The sequence below is a fragment of the Mya arenaria genome, chromosome 4 (genome assembly GCF_026914265.1).
Source record: "Mya arenaria isolate MELC-2E11 chromosome 4, ASM2691426v1".
NCBI lineage: Eukaryota > Metazoa > Mollusca > Bivalvia > Myida > Myidae > Mya > Mya arenaria.
In genome coordinates, this window is record NC_069125.1 from 3524701 (window position 1) to 3546183 (window position 21483).

General features: G+C 35.3%; 1 protein-coding gene across 1 annotated transcript; it reads left to right on the forward strand.

The window, feature by feature from the left end:
• The first annotated feature begins 2806 nt into the window (after positions 1-2806).
• On the forward strand, positions 2807-16685 carry LOC128231222 (platelet endothelial aggregation receptor 1-like). Its single transcript, XM_052943758.1, has 15 exons — positions 2807-2928; positions 5793-5856; positions 6563-6682; positions 7073-7171; positions 7438-7563; positions 7877-7972; positions 9037-9159; positions 10632-10751; positions 11041-11130; positions 11564-11692; positions 12586-12672; positions 13287-13406; positions 14311-14400; positions 14889-15002; positions 15238-16685. The coding sequence occupies exons 1-15, from the start codon at positions 2926-2928 to the stop codon at positions 15300-15302; spliced, it is 1446 nt and encodes a 481-aa protein (XP_052799718.1). The 5' UTR covers positions 2807-2925; the 3' UTR covers positions 15303-16685.
• The last annotated feature ends 4798 nt before the right edge of the window (positions 16686-21483 follow it).

Sequence of the window (21483 nt, forward strand, 5' to 3'; positions counted from 1 at the left end):
GCTTGTAAAGAAATGTTGGAATGTTGATCTAAGTTGAGCATGTACTAAATGGGTCAATACAATGATTACGCCAAACGTTTTCACGGATTAAATGTTTGACCTGATTAGTAATATTCGTACTGATTGGTTCGGCATTCTATAAGCCGTTACCTGAAATGCTATGGGTCCGAACGGCGTGATTTAGGTAAAAAAATGTCCGCCTTATCAGAGTCTGTAGAGTCGCCATCGAATGTTCGGTGTGCTGTCGAATGAGGGAGAGGTGAAAAGGATCCCTGATGTGAAGGAGGGGTAGCCAACGGTGCATCATGTGTTGATGCTAGCACAGGTAATGGAGGCGTGGTTATTTGGCGAATGATATGGAGGTGCCTGGTCCGAAGCAGAGGGGACAACCGTCAGCTCCTGAAGATCAACAGGATCTTGAATAGAAAGCCGTACTCGTGCAGAACGATGGAACGTAGAACATGTCTCGAGAGAGGTCGGTCGCAATTTGGCTTGAAGTTGGTATACGGGTGCTTTCTCATTACGAGGCATGGATAAGGTTTGTCCCACACAACAAGATCAAGAACTCGTTGTGGCTGTCTTTCGTCGATGTTTGCTTCATCTGAAACAGAATATTTGAACGATACACTATAGGACTATGCGTGACCAGGTTATATTGATGTCCAGCCCGAGTCAAATGTAAAGCTAGAATGCCGGAACGCAATCGAGCTATGAAAAACACACGTGTATTTGTCAAACGGACCGTTCGGGTAGAAAAAGTTCATGGACTGATAACTAAACAATGCGAAGAAAAATGGAACATGGCATGATAACTTAACCATGAAATAGCACAGAAAACCTGTGTTGGATAATCTACTGGCGTCTGCAGAACTATCACTTTGGGTACGTAAAGAACGAAATGTATACACTTAGTCGCAATCGGGCGATCTGGCGAGAAACACTAGAAGGTGTGTCATAAGTATTATGAATGAACCAACGATCAGCTCAACAACGTCAGGGGTTAAATCAGTTACCAATCCTAAATTATCACGTAACGACTGAAATGTAGCGCCTAGAAAACCATGTGGGAGCAAAGGTCCATGTATATAAAAATTAAATTTTCTGAAGAAGATTGACCAATGTCACGAAGTCGTTAAAGAAAAATGAATGACGAATGACTGATTATTTGGAGAACGGTTTGCCGCCATGTTTGATGACGTTAAAGTTGCCACCTTTTTAGACAATTCACTGAAAGCGGATTCACCACCCCGGAAACAAAGCGGACATTCTTAAACTGAAAACTAATAAAAAAGTGTCATACGCGTCTTCTTACAAATTGTAGTGCCCTAGCTGCTGATCTCTATACTTAAAACATTCAGGAATGTCAGTACTGTTTCATATGTGTATCTGTCTAGTCAAATGTTAATTCAATTGGTTTGCATTAGTTTTACCTACAAGTTGATATTAACCGAAACGCCATACTATGCCTAACTACTATACAAACTAAACTTATTGCAAATGGCATTAATTAGATGTTTACCATCTTAAAGCCTTATCATATATGTGTTGTAGTGTTCGCATAATTTAGCATACTTTGTTTCATTCAATGATAAAACAAATAAATCGATGAATGTCGAGAAGTGCCTGGTTGCTAATGAAGTAAATGGTTGCTCTGGAAGTCAATGGTGGTTTAGGAGGTCATTTGTTACTGTCCAATGAAGAAAGCGAATGCTAAGGAAATCATTGGTTGCTATGGAAATAATTGGTTGCTTGGTTATCATTGATAAAGAAAACATCGTTTACTTAAGGAATAATGGTTGCTAAGGAAGTCATCGGTTGCCATGGATATAGTTAGGTACTAACAATCTTGCTAAACGGCTACTGCCTGAGGCTATATACATTTTTTTAATCTTGGCATTACGGTTTCAGATATTATATTTCAATATTTCAAAGGATATACAAAATTTTGGACCCCGGGACTGTACAAGCTGTGACCCACGGGACATGTTTTAACTATCTCAATAAAAGGCCACTACATGAGACTACACACTTACAAGAATAATCGGGTAGTCCATTTCCATTTAATAGTCTAGTGATACAAAAATGGAAACTGTCTACGCAAATGGGAATTCTATAACACAGCACTGTGCATATGTGTGTAAACAACTTATTTTCAAACCTAATGATATATATGAGCGCTTAGAATGATTTGCTTTACTAGCAAGCGAAAATAACATAATGCTGTGTAGTTAGAATATATTTCTATTCCTCTCGTTAACTCCGCTGAAATAAAGGTTACTAAGTGTAATAGTTAATGGGCGTACAACCGTGGTTTGCATGATGAATGCTATAAGTATTGTTTTCTTTGTTTAAAGGTACTATGATCTAAGACAAATTAATATTTAAGTTTAAAAAATACTTTCGGAATAGTAAGACTTATACAATTCTTTTATCTTCTTCTCTCTCTTCGTTTGCAATAGTACACCCATTACACCAAGTAAACCCTTTTGTAAGGACCTTAAACATTAGTTTAAAGAAATGTAATATGATGAGACCCATCCCTCAATTTGAGTCTTATTCAGTAATATGTTTTGTTTCAGTGAACGTCGTGTCTTCATTTTGAAATGAAATAAACGGACACCTAAGACTTACCAATAGTTTTTCGTATGTTTACTGACGAGAGGAAGCTTCTAGCATTTTTGGGAATACGTCATTCTATGGGCGGAGTAAGAATACTAATAGCATAGCCTATGACAGTTGTCAAAGTCGTCCAAATGTGTACCACGTGCTTTAGTTGCCAAATAACGGATTGTGGTGGAAACCAGGAGCCAATCTTAGACTCGAAAGACAAAAATCTTAGACATTAAAAACGTATAAAAGCGAGATGCAGCGGCGTTCGGCGTCCGTCCTGAGGTTTTGGAATTTTGGTGTGCACAATTTACTAAAATGGTAAGCATGTTTTTATTTGTAAGTTATAATTCAAGTACTCGAACTTGTTTTTTCAGAAAAGTTTCGCAACAAATAAATTCAGTAAATAAAAACAAAATTCAATTATAAACAATAGTTACTATTAATTTATATGTTGTATTTAAAGTCACAAAACTAAATACAAAACTTAATTGATAATATGATTTAGTGAATCAAAAAAACAACAACAAAATTACAAAAAAGTATGTTTTATTGATCCGTTACACTTAGTCACAAAATAATATCCAAAACTTAATTTTGGTGTAACAAAACGATAGCAAAAAAACAGCTGAAGCTAATATACAGTTTAAAACTGATAATTTGGGTTTGCAGCATTAACATGAATTGTGGGAAGCAGTATGCAAATACAAGCTTGCAGAAGAGAACTTTCATAATCAGCATGTTTTGTTAAAAATAATAAAGCAAAACTAATCTATAAACTGTTTTCTTCTCAGTCAATTTGATTTGTATTGTTTTAAAAAGGAAGTGCTTTAAAAAAAAAAGACGTGTCGTCATTTTATGTCATCACCACAGTAAATGATATTGAAATGAATTGAAATCAACACAAGTCTCAACGCTTTGTTGTTAAGAATCCTGGTGCTTTCTAAAAATAAATACACAGTGTCGTTTTGAGCATTTAACAGTGTAATTTTGTTAAATTTAAATATGTTAAAAGAACACGTATTGTGAATATTTGGCGACATACGAATTGAGTCTTAATGTCTTTATTAGAACAGTTTTCGGTTTGTATGCAACTGAAACTTCCGTACATTCGTTTATGGCCGCAACACATCTAAAGGGAAGGAAATTTCTGTACAAAAGAATCCTTCTTTAATATTTTTTTTACCTTTCTCTAATTCTTGCTCTGCAGTTGTTAATCTAAATAATTACAAATGCCTTCCTCTATTTAGTCTTTGGTTTTTAAAGTTTCAATTTATAGAAACGAATACGCGTCTTTCTGAATGAATAATTATGTGTTGCCCATTTAAAGTCAACGGAGAACGGAGAAGCATTAAGCTTGAAATAAAAGAAAAAAAAAACTATTGTTAACCAAACAGTTGCCCTGTATACGATTGTTTAATTATAGATAAGATTCCACATCTGATATGTGTCAATACATTGATTTCTGCGCATCCTACCTTAAAAGCGAACTATCAAAAGGTTTGAAATTGACGTTTTGGGGTAAAACAGTTGTTTGTTAATTTTATTTGTTTCAACGAATTTTTTCACAATGAAATTATGACCAAAATTTCTTTTTAATTTCTAATGATGATTTACCTCTTTAACAATCGTTTTGTTCAAAAGCAGAAACATAAGACTGACCCGGACGAAGTGAGTGACGCCTTTTAACAATCTAGTTATGAGTCTGTAATGATTCATTGATATGCTGCATTTATAATCAGCAAACAAAATACAGAACTTAACTTTAACCCTAAACATTTGATTTCAGATACAGTTAAGAATATAATGATACATAAAAACCGATGTTTTACTCGTTTTTAATTGATTATCTTCTCAATTTTCTTTCTACTTTTGACATCATGTACTAAAAGATCAAGTATCTAGAACAGGCAGATTGAATAATTATGTGTGTTTTACTACAGACAAAAACAGCCCAGTATAATATATATTTCATTCGCCTTGGTGAATTACGCACAATCATATTTTTTTCGAGTCGTATAATTATACAGTTTAGAAAGAGAGATATATTTTATTTTCCTACCTGACATAAACAAATAACATTTTATTTTATGACAATAAACATTAACACCAAAACAGCTAAAATTTATATCAAGCACATAATACTTTTAGTTCGACCCTGAAGTATTTAACAGAGTCACAGGAAGTTGTATGCAACATCGCCTCTTTATTGTAGCTTTCATAATTCGCACGTTTTGTTCAAATAAAGAAAAAAACAGACACAATTAAACTGTATAGGAACAAGTGTACCATAACTTTTTGATGTCTTTCATCGCTGCTGGATTATTAAATTTCAATTTGCCCTTAGAGTAACGTTTGCAGACTAATGCGATGCCAGTGAAGCGTTTATGGCAGACTGACTATGAACATACTAATTTTGTTACATCGGATAATGAAATTTATTTTATTTCATATTTAAATCTCAATTAATTCCTTTTTTCCTTAAGTACACCAAGTTGAAGAGTGGTTTGATATCATTCTAAAAAAAACGGATTTCAAATTTCGCATTCAATAATATAATTTCATGTAATAATAGTAAGACTTAGTTATACATACAGTTATATTTGAATGGTATCAGTATAGCCAATATATCTAAGAATCATTGAAATTATTGTATCTTGCTCTTTATATCAGGCCTACCGACTGAACCTGAATAAATCGAAAATTTTGACAAAGTTTTGATAAAAAGTCATCCATACAAATGTCGTACTCTTACTGTATAGATATGTATATTTCCCAAAGGGGTTCTCCTCTTTTTTAACAGACGCGGCGACATTGGTTTATATTTAGATGCCAATGATTGGGTTTCCGTGCAAGTGCCTTTTTTATATAGTTTCATTTAACAGCCGAGCATCATAATGTGACATCATACTTTTGTGCGCTATGATGCTTACACTGCGGCTTTTGAACTATTGCAAATATATTTTCATGTTTCGTTTTAAACCTGAAGCTGTTTTTTTTGCACAGTATAAGTTGAATTTATGACCCCAATTTCGTCCTTGATTTCGGCCCATTATAGTTATTTTTGATACTTCTAATGCAGAGTTATTAATTATAAAAATGATTACCAGTCATTCATTATTTCCTCCTACAAACATACTCATGCAAGTACAGTTTTCCGCCACGAAAATTGTCTTTTTTTCCAGGTTGGACCAGGTTATTTGTGCGTTTTGCTGGTGATTGGTTTGTTCGTGAACAATATCAATGCAGGTTGGTTTCATTGTCTATTTTTTAATGGCCCAATTAATTCTTTTAATAGTTAAATGTAAGCTTGACGACGTTTCACATAATTAAAATGGCTATTATATTCACTATTTCGGTATCTGCGTCGGCGTTGCAGCTCAGTTGAAATTATGTATAGTAGCCTAGTTTGTTGTCTGGTTCCCGGTCTTCTTTATGGCAAATATTAGACGAAGTGGCAGGGACTATCCAGCGTTGAGCCAATCCTCTTGTTCAATGTTACACACTATGTGTTGTAAGTGTCATCAGTGGGCATCGGTCAATCAAGCTTAAAAACATATTGCTGAATGTACTCATTATGACTCCTTCTAAACGTAGGATTAGTGCGTCCTACTCCCTCCCTCTACTGCGGATAGTCGTTACCAAATCTATTTTATTATATGCGATGTAATATCACATACCTTTAATATATGTTTGTAACGTGTGTGTTATATACATGTACTTTTTATTATTTATTTCATACATCATTGAAAACATTCTTTGTTGGAACTTCCAATTTTTCAAACTTAATTGTCTAAGCGGCGATGTAATAGACAAGTGTTTTCCGTTAGCTCTTGTTTTTATTACAACAGGATATGTGATGAACATCCACCTAATCCTATCGTTTTTTTATTCACAAATATCAATCATTAAACAAATCAAGGATTTGTGTCATTTCTGTTTTTTTTCCGTTCAGTTGCCCTTGATGGAACATGTACAGCAGACTGTGAATGCACTGACGCCCATACCACGTGTCAGTCCGGTACTTGTGCATGTGCAACGGGATACGCCAAAATAAGCGCAGCTTGTAAAGCAAGTAAGCTATATGTCCTGGTCTCTTTTCTAGCAGGTTTGATTTATGTATGAGCGTTTAATAACAATATATATTCATATTCAATGGAAATAAATTATGGTTTTTATTCTAACCTTTCATAGTTTCTCATCTGTACACCTTTTTATATTTTCCATGTTTATGTCCGTTCAAATGATGCATAAATATAGCAAAAGGTGACAGGTAGAGCTTTTAAAAAGACGTATCAATTCATGAACACTTATATTTCAGTCCTTATTCTCTGCCATATTAACTACAATATAACGTTTGTCGATCTTGAGCTTCTGTGGACGTAATCAAAACTGTGTTACATCCTCGTAAGGTTTGTAAGGTCTTATGAAAACCAAACCTAACCACATTCTGATATTTACCAAGGCATTGGGACAACATGTACCATAACTTCTAACTGCGATACGACAACTGAGGCTGACACTATCTGTGACACGACTGCTGCAAGTCCAGTGTGCAAAATAAGTAAGAAAGAATAATCTAGAAATAATGATTTTACAAGTGGAATTTTTATATATTTTCCTTTTTTTCTTTTTCTTTTAATCACTTTATATTTTCCATCATTTTGGTTTCACAAGCTGAAATTGCAAAATAAATATCTTTTTAACTTTACACTTATAAAACCAAATTACTCTTGTAAATTGTACACTGTGAGACAAGGTAATGTTGATATTTACAGTTTGGTATGAGTTATTAGAAAGTTTAAACTAGATCATGCATTTTTATTTTAGAATCTGGAGGAGACTGTACGAACGTCCAGACTGGATGTTTGTCGAATGCAGCTTGTAATAGCAATATCTGCGTATGTACAGCGGCCACCCATACCGAAGAGACAAGCTCAACACTGTGCAAGAAAAGTAAGAGAAGAATTGATTTTAATACAGCGTTTCTATTAAGCCTACATATCGTTTATACAACACCGGCTCTAATTTAAAATGTTTTAATTTCAAATTGCTTCATATGTCATGATTTCCAACACAAAAAATAAAATCAATTTTAAATAAATAAATAAATAAATAAATAAATAAATAAATAAATAAATAAATAAATGAATAAATAAATAAATAAATAAATAAATAAATACATAGATAAAAGAATAACTAAAAAACAGTAATTTCACTTGTTTATATGAAATACTTTCTAATGAAAACGCAAAACGTTTATTTTCAGAACTAGGAGAATCTTGTACAACAACAGCGGACTGTGATGCTTCTGTTGCCAAAACTGTTTGCGACACCACGGTGGCTTTGCCTGTTTGTAAACTAGGTACCGCTGACTTTTGTCTTAACATGTATACAGTATCCATCTCAATATGCTGTTTTCAAAGCACATACATGTATTTTCACTAGCTGTTATCTGGTGAATGTGGACATACATATTATGATAAAAATTGAATTGGTATGGTATCAAAGTTAAAAATTATTCGGAAAGTTTGAGTAATAAATACCCATTTCCAAAAAAGAGAAATATGCAGCTATTGTATCATTTTTCTTTCAATGGTACGTTACCGAATCGCAATGGTTGTCCGGTGAGTGGTTAGCGCACTCGCTTCTCACCAAGGCGACCCGGGTTCGATTCCCGGCCTGGGCTCATGTGAGTTTGGTTAGTGGTAACCAAACCGAATAAGTGGGTTTTCTCCGGATACTTCGTTTTCCCCTACACCACACGATCGCACTCTCGTGTAACATTGTGCCAACGAGAGTGACATATAGTATAAGTTATAATAACTTTCTTAAAAATCGTTGTAAACATATATAACGTATAAACTAAATCGCAATGGAAATATGCAGTGAGTGTTGATTCTCTTATATGCAACGTATGACATTGGTGACACTATAGTGCAATTAAATATTATCCCTTGAATTATAGGTCTGAATAACACAATCATCTAAGTGTTTATTGCTTACGATATATATTCATGTCAACCCACATCAATAAACAGAATGTCATCGTACGCATTGATCTTCAGAAGCCATTGAAAAAACAACAACAATCATTTAACAACATTAGAGAGTGTATACTTTTATTTTCGTGTACGAATTAACTATCAGAGTAAGTACGTTAACCACAGGCGGAGCTTGATAAGTAAGCTTGAATTGGTTGTGCAATATTTGCACAAGTACGTACGTATCACACGTTAAGCTTGACAATTTGGTTCAAAGTACTTACTACAACGACCAAACCCCAGTGATTAAAACTATTCACAGCGGTATGATTTCAAAAACACGCGAACTGATTGTAGTAACTATTTTCTGTTTTAAATTGAATTGTAATCCAGATATTACTCATATAACAATTTTTATTAAATGTGTTGATTTGATGTGATGTAGGTAGCGGTGGAGACTGTAGCGGTGCCAATTCAGCCGAGTGTATGTCAAATTCAGCTTGTTCCTCAGGAGCATGCGTTTGTGATGCAACACATCCTGTGGACGCAAACTTACTTTGCGTTGGGAGTAAGTATGAACATGTTTTTACAGTATAAAATTTAATGTGACCATGTCAATTTAAATGATGCTTTAAGGTACATATCGTTACTTTATGACAATTTACAAAAAATGTAACTCGTACTTACTCGTCATATTTAAATATTTACAATATCATAGACACAATCTGTTCCAATTACCCTATTGTTTATACCTTACCATAGCTTATTTGTGAAAGGTTTAATTACGGAGTGCCAAGAAATAATAGGTTTATTTTTAATTGAAATAAACATAAAACGTATCGTTGCTGCATCCATTCAGTAAAGGTTATTCTTGGATTTCAGTGTAAGTTTGCATTTTATTTACGAGTGATTAAGAAAAACAAATATAATCACGAGTGACGAAGCCATGAGTGAACATATCGTTATATTTGATCAAAAGTAAAATGAAGTTTTCTATTGTAATCAACAAACTATCTGTTCTCTTTCGGATATTTAATCATGATTTATGCCCACACCTGATGTGCACAAAACAAGCACTTGGAAAATAGTTATCGAACCATTGTGTTTATCATTGAATCCAGTTTTATTTAAAAAACAAAACACGGAATATAACATTCGGAGCTCCTCGGCTATTTTTATCGAAAACAACCACGGATGTATTTGGACGGTTTACATACTCAAAAAGTGGCACGTTTAAGTCCACTGCAAGAAGATCGCGTAGTAATTTTATTTAGTAGTTAAACTTGATGACTGAAATCTTGGTAATCTTAATTATGTTTGCAATAATACACTTCACTGGCAATCAATTTAAACTTTGATCAATAAATGCAGACTAAAACACTACATTTAATTAATGATTTAATTCAAATATTTACGAACTTCTTAACTGATGTACCGGCATACATCCGAGGTTGTTTTCAATAAAAATGGCCGAGGAATTCCGAATGGACATATAAAACAGCAAGACTTGTTTATTATTCTGATGATTGAAATAACTTTTATATACTAACAAAAAACGCAAAATTTTCACGGAACATGATTATCATTTCGTCACCATGGGGCACCAATTGGAAGTGTGGATTAAAAACAATTACAATATCCATTGGAATTTGTTTGTTGAGATTAAACCACTTTTAACAAAATGCAACAACTAAATGCAGTTGAAATTCGGGTTTGCGTAATGAGGTTTTCTTCACCGATTGGTTGTTTTTAATTTACCGGGAATTGAAGACAGATAAATGATGTACTTAAAATAAGTTAATTTATGTACGTACATTTGTTTTTTTCCAAAAAAGTATGTAAAGAAATACACAATCCATTTTTCCATATATTTGTGTTTTCTTTTGTCATTTCAAATGTGAAATAGTGATTTCAATTTTTATCAAAGGGACGTAACTTTATTAAGCGATAAAACAGTTCTTAAGGTCGTTATATTCACTGCACTGCTGTTATATCACTGACACATCTTCAAAAATATTCTTCCTTGTTTTTCACCGCCAGAGGCCGATTCTGCGTGTGTCACCGATGCCGGCTGCGTCAGTAATGCAGCGTGCATAAGCAGTACATGTTCGTGTATGACTGGCTATTTGGCTAATACAGCCAAAACGTCATGTCTTGGAGGTAAGAATCACTCTAAGATAAGATTAACATATAACATAATTCCGTGGTGAATTTAAATGAATTTTCAAATCGAAACGTGTGACATTTTCAAAAAACGATGTCGTGTCGAGTATTTCAGCTTTTTGCCGAAAATGGAAGGTTTTGTATTAACCACTGACGGATGGTAGTAGACTTATTTTTGACCTTATTTCAATTTAATTTGCTTTCAGTTTTGGAAGGTTTATTTCATTTTATACAAAACGACGAATGTACTCGTGTATATTACATATAATATGTATTTGTGTTGCAGATTATGGGCATACTTGCACAGCCTCTACCGAGTGTGACACTGACACGAATACAGTTTCTATCTGCAGTAACGCCGGAGTCTGTGCTATAAGTATGTGCACATTCACTTAGTCGAATAGCAATGTAATTCATTTATTAACTATTATTAACAATATATGTGAAACAAGTTATGTAACATTTATATATTGTGTGTGGAAGTTAAAAAGATGAGACACTAGAGCCACGCCTTCTGGTTTAAGGCGGAAACCTACCCATGGATCCCCAAAATGGACAAAACCAATGCGGGAATCGAACCGACGTCATTTTGGTATCTGATAAATGTCATACGGCCACTATCGATATGTTGGTAGCTAAGCCTGGTTAACACGCAATTTAATACCATCAGTTTTTAATTTGATGATTTTCTATCTTTATTTTATTTGTGACTCGGGCATTTTGGTGAACTTGATGGAAAACAAGAAATTATTTCATGCCTCTTGATATATGAACAATAAATAAACAACAAATGGTTCTATTAATAACAGAGGCGGGTTCGAGTTGTGCCGGGAAAACTGACAAGTGTGTGGTTTACGCCGGCTGTACTGGAGCGTCCGATACCTGTGCATGTGGCGATGGATACACAAAGGATGGAAGCAATGAACACTGCGAAGGAGGTACCAGTAGCGATTTTATTCCCTTTATGCAATTTTGACGTATGACATGACGATTGCTGCCAACTAATAAAAATCTTTATTCCTACAGTCTTTGAAAGGATGTCGAAAATAACTTGACAAAATATATCACCAGGTCGTCAACGCTAAGTTTTATGTGCTTTAATGAAAAGCAAACACACATAAAAAAGTATTTTGAACATAATAATCATTCGGAGTTTCGAGGATTGCCTGCCATCATGGAAGGGAAAATGACAAGTGATGGGAATACCATGTATTTTTATGTAGCCTATGGCTAAATTCAAGGATTGTTTTATTTGCTTTAGTTATTCGCTTAATAACATCCAGGTATGTGCACTAGATAAGTACACTGAATAAAACATTTTGAGCAAAATCATTTAAATGATAGAAACACGTCAGGTGTGTTTAAATATATTTACCCTATGTGCAGTTATGTTCAATCGAATATCAAGGGGAAGGCACTGTTAACGCCTTGACCATAAACACGGGTAATTCAATCCTATAAGTGTTCATTGAATGCTTTTTATAACCCTTTCCTTCTTAAGCGACAAAGGCTCAGAGTCCTTTTGAAATGTGCTGTTTCATAAAAGTATACAAAAACTGCAAAGATAATCACTTAAAACGTTAACAGTGTAAGTGTGTGATCGATATATCTTAAAACTGATTCTGATTCTGAATCAGACACGTTTATTGCCAACAATTTAAGTTTGACAATCATGTTAGGCATGTTTGACCATCATGAACTGCAAGTCTCATAGATATATACAGTTTTGCAACTTGAACATAAAAAGTCTACCAAAACAAAATAAGCATGAAAGTGAAATCATTTGTAAAATTATGATGCTTGAATGCAATTATTTCAAATTTATTTTCAGCTGCCGGAAAAGCCTGTTCATCGTCTGCTGACTGTGGAGCCAGTCTCTACTGTGATCTGGCTCTTACAGTACCTGTGTGCAGAAAGGGTAAGCTAAGTATTTGACTGTTTGCTTTGTATGATGAGAAAAAACATTTTAAGAAGTATTTTATCGTTTTATTTAACGTCTTTTCAACTCCCCGCATATCTATATGCCAATAGATGTGGAAACAAACGCTAAAATGCCTTATCGACGGTAATACATTTTAGCAACATATTTCCTAATTATGATTTGGTAGATGTAAAGGAAACTGTGTTAATGCATTCTTTTTTAATTAGATGTGTCTTCAATATGTGATCAATATTAAGGAATATGTCATACGTATGCCTATTAAGTCCTGATATGTCAAAAATACATACTATTGTATCAATTTGCTCAAGTGTGGACATTGTCTGTAATAAAATGACGGCATTAATCGCAAAGGCAAGAATAAGTTTAATTCATCTATCAAACATTGACATTTTCCAAGATCTACTTTCGGTAGCCATTTGAATAAACTATTCACAAGCTGTCCGACCTGTAATGTTTTGCAGGTAAAAGGTGTTATAAGTATTGACCAATCAATGAGCGATTGAATACATTTAAGAAATACTTCTGTTATACAGTTTTTTTTGTGAATTAACTGTTTAACTTTAACGTATTTATTCTTCCTATACTTCCAGCGGTAGGTGATTGTGGTGGTGACCAGGACAACTGTGTGACATTTTCCTCGTGCACAGGCACAACGTGTACTTGTGCCACTGGATACACTGAAGATTCAACACTGAAGATTTGCCAAGGAGGTACCCGCCTATTTTATATTGTACATTTTAACGACTGTTATCGTTTGGAATGAAGCTGGCATGATTTTTTTTTATCTCTGGAAGAACTTTATCAAAACATGTAAAACCCAATTTAAATATATAGAATTATTATGTCTCAAGCAGTTTACACAATAAAAAATAATTTATCTTTAATGCCCTCCCCCGATCAAAAAATTAAAAAAAAGGTTAAGAAACAAAAAACACAAACAACATTTCATTTCCCTGCACCAATCCAGAAAACTATAGGAAAACGGGATCATCCATCGCAGATGGTTGACTAAGTTGCGTTTTAACACAGTTTATTTAACACTTACTTGGTAATTGAGCATACTTATCTCAGATTAGTTAAAATACTACTATTGTTAGACTTGTCACCGCTCGTACTTGAACATTAATAAGCTTATACTTCAACATGTTGTTATACCATTGTAAGACATCATACCATTCTGGCTTAATGGATCGTAATATCGCTTAAAGTTCTAGATTCATACTTCTTTGATGCCAATGGTTTGGTAAATTTGCTTTCAAATCCAACATATATAATAATTACCGCATTTGAACAAAATGTTAATGGACATAACAAAATAGCAAGGTCGATAGCAGTCAGATCGCTGCATGCAATCTAGACTTCCTCTTAATTTCTTTATTAATGTCTGGTTTCTTTATTTATTGGATACGTTCAGCCGAATACACATAGTTATTAACACTTGATTTTCATTCATTTGCGTTGAAACATTATATAATATTAATTGAACTTAGTTACAATTTCTTTTCACCAAGTTGTGTAGATCTGCTCGATTACAATTTGAATGCCTTTGATTTTTCGAGTCGGTCGCATGCCGTTTCTGGTTGTTCATTTCTCACAAGATTGCATTACTTACAGCTATCGATAAACCCTGCAACAATGACCATGGCTGCAACACCGGAAGCGATGCTGACCTGGTTTGTGACACCACAAAGACATGCAAGAAAAGTAAGTATTACCTTATCTGTTATATATGTTCTGTTATTTCGGGACAATACTGTTCGCGTTAAATCAGTGATATTTAGACAGTATATTATCAGATGTATATGTTTAATAACATAAAGCTTTACTTAATATAATTTTTGTTTGAAAACACAGTCTTTGACGAACCGATGCTGCTTTTTTCATATTTCAATGTATGTGGGCAATCTAAGGTTACCATGTCGATAACTTACACAATGTTACCCATCATTGGGTAACACCAAAGTACAATGCATACTACTTATGGTGAATGTTTAACAAATAACGTATTTACACGAACAGGCTTATACATATACAAATCAACCAGAAGATTTCATATGAACTTTGATAAATACAATTGACCATCAAATATTCTTGTTGATATACATGGTGATACAATTAGCAAAATATTTGTACAACCTAAATGCACCATACACGCGTTTTTTTAAACAAATATCTATGTGTTTCTATTTCAGAGCAAGCGGCAACATGCACAACTACCGACCAATGCGTGGCAAACTCGAATTGCGAAGGCGACTGTAAAGTCTGCACATGTACGGGTGGTGTTGTGGATGATAAGCTATGTTCTGGTAAGTTGTTTATACATTTACGTCCTAATCCAAACTTAGAAAAATAACATATAAGCGGTTTAACACAACGCAATTATTTTCATAACATAACAGAGACTGGTCGTGTTGAAAGTTGATCGACTTCGTATGCTATGAATTAATTGTAATATACTGTAACATTGTTATTTGACTCTGTTAGCTTCAATAGAAACGTTACAACTAGATAAACTAGATAAACATATTGTATACATTTCAGGGGCCGGAGCTGTGATTGTTTCCTTACTCGTGCTCCTGTCTGCACTGGTTGTGGCTAAAGTTTAAGACCATGATAAAGAATCTTAATACCAACACAAGGACAGAAGAATGTTTTAAGAAATACAAATAAAAACTCATCACAAACCTTTTAAAATATTGAACAACTTTGCCAGTGACGGATACCACCTGTCGGATGTTAGTGGATATAATTGTTACTTGATGACTAAAATGCGATGTCGCGATAATAAAATATTCATATTATCTTTCACTCATTATTCTGTATTTTGGGGTACTTTTCGTTTACATAGGTCTAGGGCCAATTTAAACCAGCTCATCATTTTCCAATTTTATTTATTTTACATTGTTCATTGTATTTCAAGTAAGGTTTCAAAATGTTTTTTAAACAAAATGTAGAGAAAAAAAGTAAAGAAACGTAAAAAAGCTTACGGAAAAGCCATTATGTTAAATCTATGTATATAACCATAGAAGATGTTTGACATTTTCCTATCCGAAAATTCCCCAACATATAGAAATTATGAACTCATGTATTAAATTAACTAAATACCTTTTGTTACTAACAAACATCATAACCATGCAAAAATACAACAACATTTGATGTACAATTCCGTTGCAAGCTAGTAAACTGCGAACACTAATTAAAATGGACGTTGGTATGCGTCCACTTATATTTAAACAACAACTTTGCAACCAAAAATATTGATTTATAATTTCAAGAAAACTGTTGATGTTTGTTTCATTTTATAATTGCTATACTGTTGAAAATCGTAGTACCTAAAGTTTGCTGTGATATTAACGTTTTTATCAATTTTAAGTATCATGATCGCGACGTTTAAAAATCAGCATTTACGCATATGTCCCGTAGATGAGCGCTATGTTTATAAACAATGCCTTTTCTATGAAGTTGATACTTGTGTGTATGCTATTTTGAACCAACATTTCGATTCCATTTTTCAAAATTAGCCTGTGACATTTTGGTGATACACGAGATTTATGTGAGGAACGGAGTCACGTGATGAAACATAATGCAACTAAGCTTAACTTCTAATTACCTCATACGTCATTATGTGGTAATAAAATGGTAATTTCGTCATCGGTAACATCAAAAGTACAGTGTAATTTGAAACTTATAATTATATACAACGATCAACAATGCAAGACCTATCATAACCATCATCACAAATGTGGCTTTGATGATCATGAAACTTGCGTATTCAACAAAATATCATTTTGTCTGTTGAAAGAAAGCACTAAAATTTTCCAATTGTACTCAAGAAGTGGCTACGATTAATTTTGTTTAATGAACTGAAGATAATCGCAAAAAAATGTAATATCTATTTTCTGAATTTAATTTAAAAAAGGCTAATAAATGTGGAATTCGAAGTGTGATGCTTTTACATGCATTTCATGTTGATGTGTTATTAAATTTCAAAATTTGTTTTGCTTTTTACTTTTATATGAAGTCGACAGAGGCAGAGCTGAACTATTTCATGATGTCTTAACGATCTATAGAATACAACCTACATGTACAGCCAATGAAATTGCAGATAAGCAATCATTAAGTAATAGGCTTAATTATTAAGAATTTTAAATTCGCAGTGTTTAAAGGTCTCCCCCACTGCCTCTCACCCAATTCACAATTCCGGTGACAGATTTTACGTTGACAATGTGTCAGAAGATTATGTTATATATTCTAAGTCAGTATAAACGCTACGCTCGCTCCGCCCATTCTTAATTATTAAAGTTTTAATTCATGTAATCTAACCATTACCTGATGTCATACTCCTTTACCACTACCAATTTTCGTCATAATCGGAGTTTTGGTCCTTGGCCATTGCCTGTTTGATCAATATCCCATTGCATTAGCATTCGACTTGTTCAAAATATCCTACTCCGATTTGATATTTATTCAAGTTAAAGACCAAGTACCCGTTTGAACTCTGGACTGCTCGATCGAACCGAAACAAAACATGCGGGGGCTGTATGGCAGATGTGCTGTGACCATGTTATGGTCATATATATACTTATTATAGACAAAGTCAGATCGGGACAGCTAGTATGACCATGGCAATAATTCAAACAAAGGCTCGTGGCTAAATCGAGGTAAAACAAGTCTTTGTCAAATGACAATATATTTGCAGTGTTTCGATTGCAGAGTCATATCAATAACGTTGAAACATGTGGATAATGTGAACAAAATAATGCAGTCTCATGCTTATTATACGGGTTAAATTAAAGGACAATTCCATGATTTGCAAAATGCTTTTTTTACGGATTTGTTTCGAAATAAAGGATGGAAAATTATTATAAGTGTTACAACTAAGATACTGACGACTTAAACCCTTTAAACAAAGATTGATATGTGCCCCAATATTGTGTATGAAGTTTCCGAATTAGAAAAATGTAAAATAAATAAACTAAAAAAAGTAACGCCATTCAGCTAAAGGCTGTAGCGAGACTGACTGATTTACATCATCAAATGATGTTACCTATATTTTCAATTTAGGTTGAAATATCCGTAAGAAGAATCCTTGTGAGAAAGACGATATGGCATCATTTTTTTTTATTTCGATGCATTACCGGGAATCTCATTTTGGGTCAAAGACATAAGAGAGTCCTTTTAAATATTAAAGATAATATGTTTTTTGTGTTTTTTTGAGATCTCGATGACCCCTTTTATTTGCCCCGTAATAGGAACCATAATAATTTAAACATGGTGCAGGCATAGTTTGGCCACGTTGACTTTCACAGGGGCTCATTAAGGGATGTGAAGGACTGAATGCGAATGAGCATCACGTACGATTGCAATTGTAATCATCTTATGTATTAAACAAATTACAGTTTAATTTAGGTAAAAGATAAGATCCCTAATATTATGCGCTTAGTCGTAACAACACTAGGATAAGAGAGAAAAACAATTGACGTTAGACATTAGCGATTTGATTTAAGGTGCCAGGCAGTTTTCAATCAGAATAACATTGTTTAACAATCAGACAGTCACATTGAATCATACGACAAAAAAAGAGAACAGGAGTGCCCTTCAATACAGAACACAGAAGTGTACCGTCAAATACGTGCTAAGCATAGAAAACTCAACAACAGGTCACAGTAACTGCATTTCAAAAAAGTTATTGTTAAGATATACTTAAGATAAAAAAATATGATGCATTTGTAATCATTGCAAATCGGACAAAAGCGGGGTTGCGAAGTAGAAGTACGTACGTTCACTTATGGAAAATATATAAAGGTAGGTACGTTTACAGTGTGTGGCTAATGTTTGGGCTTGACAATACCAGACCAGTCAGACAGGACACGGCCTACATGCTTATAAACACACACATATGCATTGAATGGGAAATAATAACCCTTATTGGGTTATAACTCATATGCAACTTATACATATGTTATGCAATACGTACAAGTATCCAGTCGCTCTCTTTCAATAAAAATAGTGATGGTATTATGTTTGTATATTGCGGTTACATATGTGATTTAAATGTGATTATTGTATTCGTCCACACTCACCCAAAGCTCTTACGAATCGATTGTTAATATATATTTTTCTTAAATTTCCTTTCTTTAAGATGGCTAGCAATTTAAAGGTTTTATGGGACATTGTGTTTTTCTGCGCATTTCTTTCACAGTCCTTCATAAAGAACCATTGTTTCGATATTTATTCATCCTTTAATTAAAACAAGTGCATAAATTGTGGTCCTGCTTATTGGGAAGTAAGAGTGGATCGTAAAGGTTTAATTAAGCCCACAGTATATGTATGAGTTATAGTTATAATATAGTGTTTACAGATGCATAACCGTGAACAAAAATGTCGGCCAAAATCATGAGCGAGTCCCTCAAAGGCCTTTAACGGCACAGATATGCAGGACAAGCCAATGACCAACACAGTTTAATAATTTAATTAACCTTGTTGTGTAATTGCTTGTCATGATAAAACGTAGCAACCACCTTTATTAAAACAACGTGCATAATCTCATTTTGCTGTGTGATCAAATTTCATACGCCATGTCTGCATACTTTAAGATGTCAAGACGGACCGGTGGACGGGCGTTGTGTTGATCTATAGGCCTACCCAGTGATACCGGTAGCGGACTTGTCTAATTAATGTGTCTTCACATTTCTGCAGTCATTCTTCAACATTTATAGAATTTAACAAAATGGACAAGCAGTAATATCACCAGGGCTGATCGAGGGGCTGGTTTGATTGAGCGAGAAAGATTTCATGTGGTGTTGATGTGGTGGTCATGAAGAGTTGTTTAGTGGCTGGTGGGAGAACAATTTCATCACGGGCATGTTGGAAAACTTATAAATCAGTGTCTAGTGGGAAAGGAATTCGTCAGGGGCTGGTGGGAGAAGACTTTGAAAGGGGGTTGTTGGAGAAAACTTTGGCATGGTGCTGTGGGAGAAGACTTTGACAAGGGCTGGTGAGAGAAGACTTTGACAGAGGCTGGTGGGAGAAGACTTTGACAGGGGCTGGTGGGAAAAGACTTTGACCGGGGCTGGTGGGAGAAGACTTTGACCGTGGCTGGTGGGAGAAGACTTTGACAGGGGCTGGTGAGAGAAGACTTTAACAGGGGCTGTTGGGAGAAGACTTTGACAGGGAGTTTTGGGACAAGACTTTGACAGGGGCTGGTGAGAGAAGACTAAGACAGGGAGTTGAGGGAGTAGACTTTGACAGGGGCTGGTGGGAGAGGACTTTGACAGGAGGTTGTGGGAGAAGACTTTGACAGGGTCTGGTGAGAGAAGTCTAACACAGGGAATTGTGGAAGAAGACTTTGACAGGGGCTTGTGAGAGAAGACTATGGCAGGGAGTTGTGGGAGAAGACTTTGACAGGGGCTGGTGGGAGAAGACTTTGACAGGGGTTGTTGGAGAAGACTTTGACTGGAGGTTGTGGGAAAAGAACAAGACAGGGAGTTGTGGGAGAAGACTTTGACAGGGGCTGTTGAGAGAAGACTTTGACAGGGAGTTGTTGGAGAAGACTGACAGGGGCTGGTGAGAGAAGACTTTGACAGGGGGTTGTGGAAGAAGATTAAGACAGGGAGTTGTGGGAGAAGACATTGACAAGGGGTTGTGGGAGAAGACTAAGACAAGGAGTTGTGGGAGAAGATTTAGACAGGGAGTTGTGGGAGAAGACTTTGACAGGGGGTTGTGGGAGAAGATTAAGACAGGGAGTTGTGGGAGAGGATAAAGACAGGGAGTTGTGGGAGAAGATTAAGACAGGGAGTTGTTGGAGAAGACTAAGACAGGGAGTTGTGGGAGAAGACATTGACAGTGAGTTGTGGGAGAAGAGTTAGACAGGGAGTTGTTGGAGAAGACATTGACAGGGAATTGTGGGAGAAGACTAAGACAGTGAGTTGTTGGAGAAGACTAAGACAGGGAGTTGTGGGAGAAGACTTTGACAGGGAGTTGTGGGAGAAGACTTTGACAGGGAGTTGTGGGAGAAGATTAAGACAGGGGGTTGTGCGAGAAGATTTTGACAGGGAGTTGTGGGAGAATATTAAGACAGGGAGTTGTTGGAGAAGACTTTGACAGGGGGTTGTGGGAGAAGATTAAGACAGCGAGTTGTGGGAGAAGATTAAGACAGGGAGTTGTGGGAGAAGATTAAGACAGGGAGTTGTGGGAGAAGACTAATACAGGGAGTTGTGGGAGAAGACATTGACAGGGAGTTGTGGGAGAAGAGTAAGACAGGGAGTTGTTGGAGAAGACATTGACAAGGAGTTGTGGGAGAAGACATTGACAGGGAGTTGTGGGAGAAGACTAAGACAGGGTGTTGTGTGAGAAGACTAAGACAGGGAGTTTGGGGAGAAGATTAAGACAAGGAAGAAGATTAAGACAGGGATTTGTGTTAGAAGACTAAGGCAGGGAGTTGTGGGAAAAGACTAAGACAGGGAGTTGTGGGAGAAGATTAAGACAGGGAGTTGTGGGAGAAGATTAAGACATGGAGTTGTGGGAGAAGACTTTGACATGGAGTTGTGGGAGAAGACTTTGACAGGGAGTTGTGGGAGAAAATTAAGACAGGGAGTTGTGGTAGAAGACTTTGACAGTGAGTTTTGGGAGAAGACTTTGACAGGGAGTTGTGGGAGAAGATTTAGACAGGGAGTTGTGGGAGAAGACTTTGACAGTGAGTTTTGGGATAAGACTATGACAGGGAGTTGTGGGAGAAGACCTTGATAGGGAGTTGTGGGAGAAGACTTTAACAGTGAGTTGTGGGAG

Excerpts from the sequence above, each read along its gene's own strand:
- LOC128231222 (XM_052943758.1), top strand. Across the intron at positions 5,857-6,562 it reads CGTGAACAATATCAATGCAG|TTGCCCTTGATGGAACATGT; the intron begins GTTGGTTTCATT and ends TTTTCCGTTCAG. Across the intron at positions 15,003-15,237 it reads GGATGATAAGCTATGTTCTG|GGGCCGGAGCTGTGATTGTT; the intron begins GTAAGTTGTTTA and ends TATACATTTCAG.